The sequence below is a fragment of the Pelmatolapia mariae genome, linkage group LG14, assembly GCF_036321145.2.
Source record: "Pelmatolapia mariae isolate MD_Pm_ZW linkage group LG14, Pm_UMD_F_2, whole genome shotgun sequence".
NCBI lineage: Eukaryota > Metazoa > Chordata > Actinopteri > Cichliformes > Cichlidae > Pelmatolapia > Pelmatolapia mariae.
Window position 1 is genome coordinate 40,123,181 of NC_086239.1, and position 2,681 is coordinate 40,125,861.

General features: G+C 42.7%; 1 protein-coding gene across 1 annotated transcript; it reads left to right on the forward strand.

Moving 5' to 3' along the window:
* The first annotated feature begins 1,342 nt into the window (after window positions 1-1,342).
* On the forward strand, window positions 1,343-2,278 carry LOC134640742 (olfactory receptor 4S1-like). Its single transcript, XM_063492642.1, has one exon. The coding sequence runs from the start codon at window positions 1,343-1,345 to the stop codon at window positions 2,276-2,278; it is 936 nt and encodes a 311-aa protein (XP_063348712.1).
* The last annotated feature ends 403 nt before the right edge of the window (window positions 2,279-2,681 follow it).

Below are 2,681 nucleotides of genomic sequence, written 5' to 3' on the forward strand. Positions count from 1 at the left end.
GAGACATAAAAAACATGACAGACTAGGGAGACATGGATGGAACACAAGGAAATGCACATGGGAATAGATAAGGAAGACGAAGGCACGGGCATAACTTAAACCTTCAGCATAGAGGACAAGACAGACTAGACAGAAGACAGGACACTTAACTAAACCCTGACTAAATAGTAACACAAGAACTTCACATTATTGTAATCTAACATAAGAAGATCAAGAATACAAACTAAACTCAAAATGCTGCGTCACACACCAAGGCCCTGACAGTGTGTTTGTTTTCCAACACTAAACTTGTTGTCTACACCGAAGACTGTCCCGTCTTAGATGTTCATGAGGAGAGGCGTGGCCTCTGCCAGCTCTGTGATGTCAGCAGAGTTCTCCCTCCACCTGTCCATCTGTTTGTCAGGTGTATAAGAGCAGCTGCCCGTGTGGATCAGAGACACCTCCACGCTGCTCTGTGAGGCTGATGTTTGCTGTCATGTGCTGTTGTCTCTATTACAGGATTACTGCTGCTGTCATTCGAATGTTTGTATGTTCATTTGTCTTGTTGCTGTTTCTTGTGACATTTGTCTGACTCAAAGTAAACCTGAGCTTCAGTTCATGTTGATGAGGAATCACTGTGCTGATGAACTGAGCTTGCTCTCCTTACATCTGTTTCTGTTTTACCCTCAGTGAGAGCAGACTGACAGAGCCTTAGACGGTTTGTGCTGTTTGTCAAATGAGTTGCTGAGTCCAGCTTTAATGAACAGATGTAAAGTGTTTCTTTTCCTCACGCTGCAGGCTTATGATGTTTAAAGATCCTCAACTGTTTACTGTTCCTCATGTCGGTTTCCTCTGAACTGATTCAGAGTTTTAAATCTTTCAATGTTTGACACAAAGATGCTACATCGAGACTTAAATCCCTAATTTACCGTTTGAAAGTGTAAACACAGAGACAACATCACTCCCAGGATTTAAATTACAGCAATTATAAAAGTTTGTCTGGTTCTGTCTTCCTGCATTTCACATCACTGTGTGTGTCGTTAAGGTGGTATTTGTGTTCAGATTTGGATTTTTGCTGGACTTTGATTTTTCATATTAGAGCTTCTTGAAGTGTCTGAAGCTCAAATAATGAAGAATGTCCTTTCATTAATGTTTTTCAGTCTTTCTGTAATTAAACTGATGCCTGATCAGTTCTATGATATTTACTTCCTTTCATACATTGACCTTATAGATTGAATCTGATTGTGATTGGACTATTGCTCTGTTTAAAGAATAGTTTTGAACTGAATACAGACTCAGTGCAGCTTGTGTTTAAACTCTGACATGATGAAGAGTTGATGATCCTTTAGCAGCTCGTTACAGGATGGAGAATAACTTTGAAATCGTGTTTGTGCTTCAGGGTCTGAACGACTCGCTGACAAACCATCAGATCTACTTTGCCTTCGCTCTGATGTCGTACCTCTTCACCGTATCTGTAAACCTGACCCTCATCATCACCATCAGCCTGGATAAAACGCTCCACGAGCCGATCTACATCTTCTTGTGCAGCCTTTGTTTTAACGAGATCTGTGGAGCTTCGAGTTTCTACCCAAAGCTGCTTCATGACCTTCTGACCAACTCTTATGTCATCACGTACACGGCCTGTTTGGGTCAGATGTTTGTCACTTATAGTTATATTTTCTCTGAGTTCACCGGTCTCACTGTCATGGCGTATGACCGCTACATCGCCATCTGCAAACCACTGCAGTACCGGATGCTGATGACAGCTCAGAAGGTAGCACAGCTTCTGATGCTCACCTGGTGCTTCTCACTTCTGGAGTCAGCCGTGGGCATTCTCCTGACCGCCAGGCTGCCGCTCTGCGGACGCCACATCCCCAAGACATTCTGCACTAACTGGGAGGTGGTCAAACTGTCATGCTTTGACTCAACCATCAACAATGTCTATGGCTTCGTGGTCATATTTTCACACCTGTCACAGGCTGCACTTATCATGGTGTCGTACGTCCACCTGATACGAGCTGCCATCAGATCTCAAGCCGACCGCAGGAAATTCATGCAGACGTGTCTGCCACACCTCATTACACTGCTGCTCTTCACCACCTCACTGATGTTTGATACCATGTACTCTCGTTACAGTGGCGGCAGTACAATGAAGGCACTGCAGAATGCATTAGCTGCTCAGTTCCTGGTGGTCCCACCCCTCGTCAATCCCATCATCTATGGCTTGAACCTGCAGCAGATCAGGTCCAGGATGCTCCACAGGTTCACCCACCGGACTGGGACATTCAGGAAAAACTAACCCATGTTAATGAAATCAAAGAAAAAGAATTCAGAGCAAAATGAAGTTATTTTCTAATCTTTGGGACTGCAGTCAAAAGTAATAACTTTTAACTGCAACAAAATTTCACTTTTGGTTCTCAGTCCTTCAAATAGACTTTTAATGTCCTGTGATCAAAGGATCAAAGAATTCCCATAACTCTTTTGTCACAGAATATGTTTTCATTTACTTTTTTTCAAGAGAAGGTTTTAATTTTTACATTTTCTGGAAACAGAAATATGAATGTCAAGGCTCTAAATTCATTGAAAAGCCAAGATTAATGTCACAGCTGCTCAGGCTGGACTGAACAGCAGGACTCTGATAATTGTGGGGTAAAAGAAGGTTTATTTACAGACACACCAGGTGGTTGGATCTCAACAGCAAC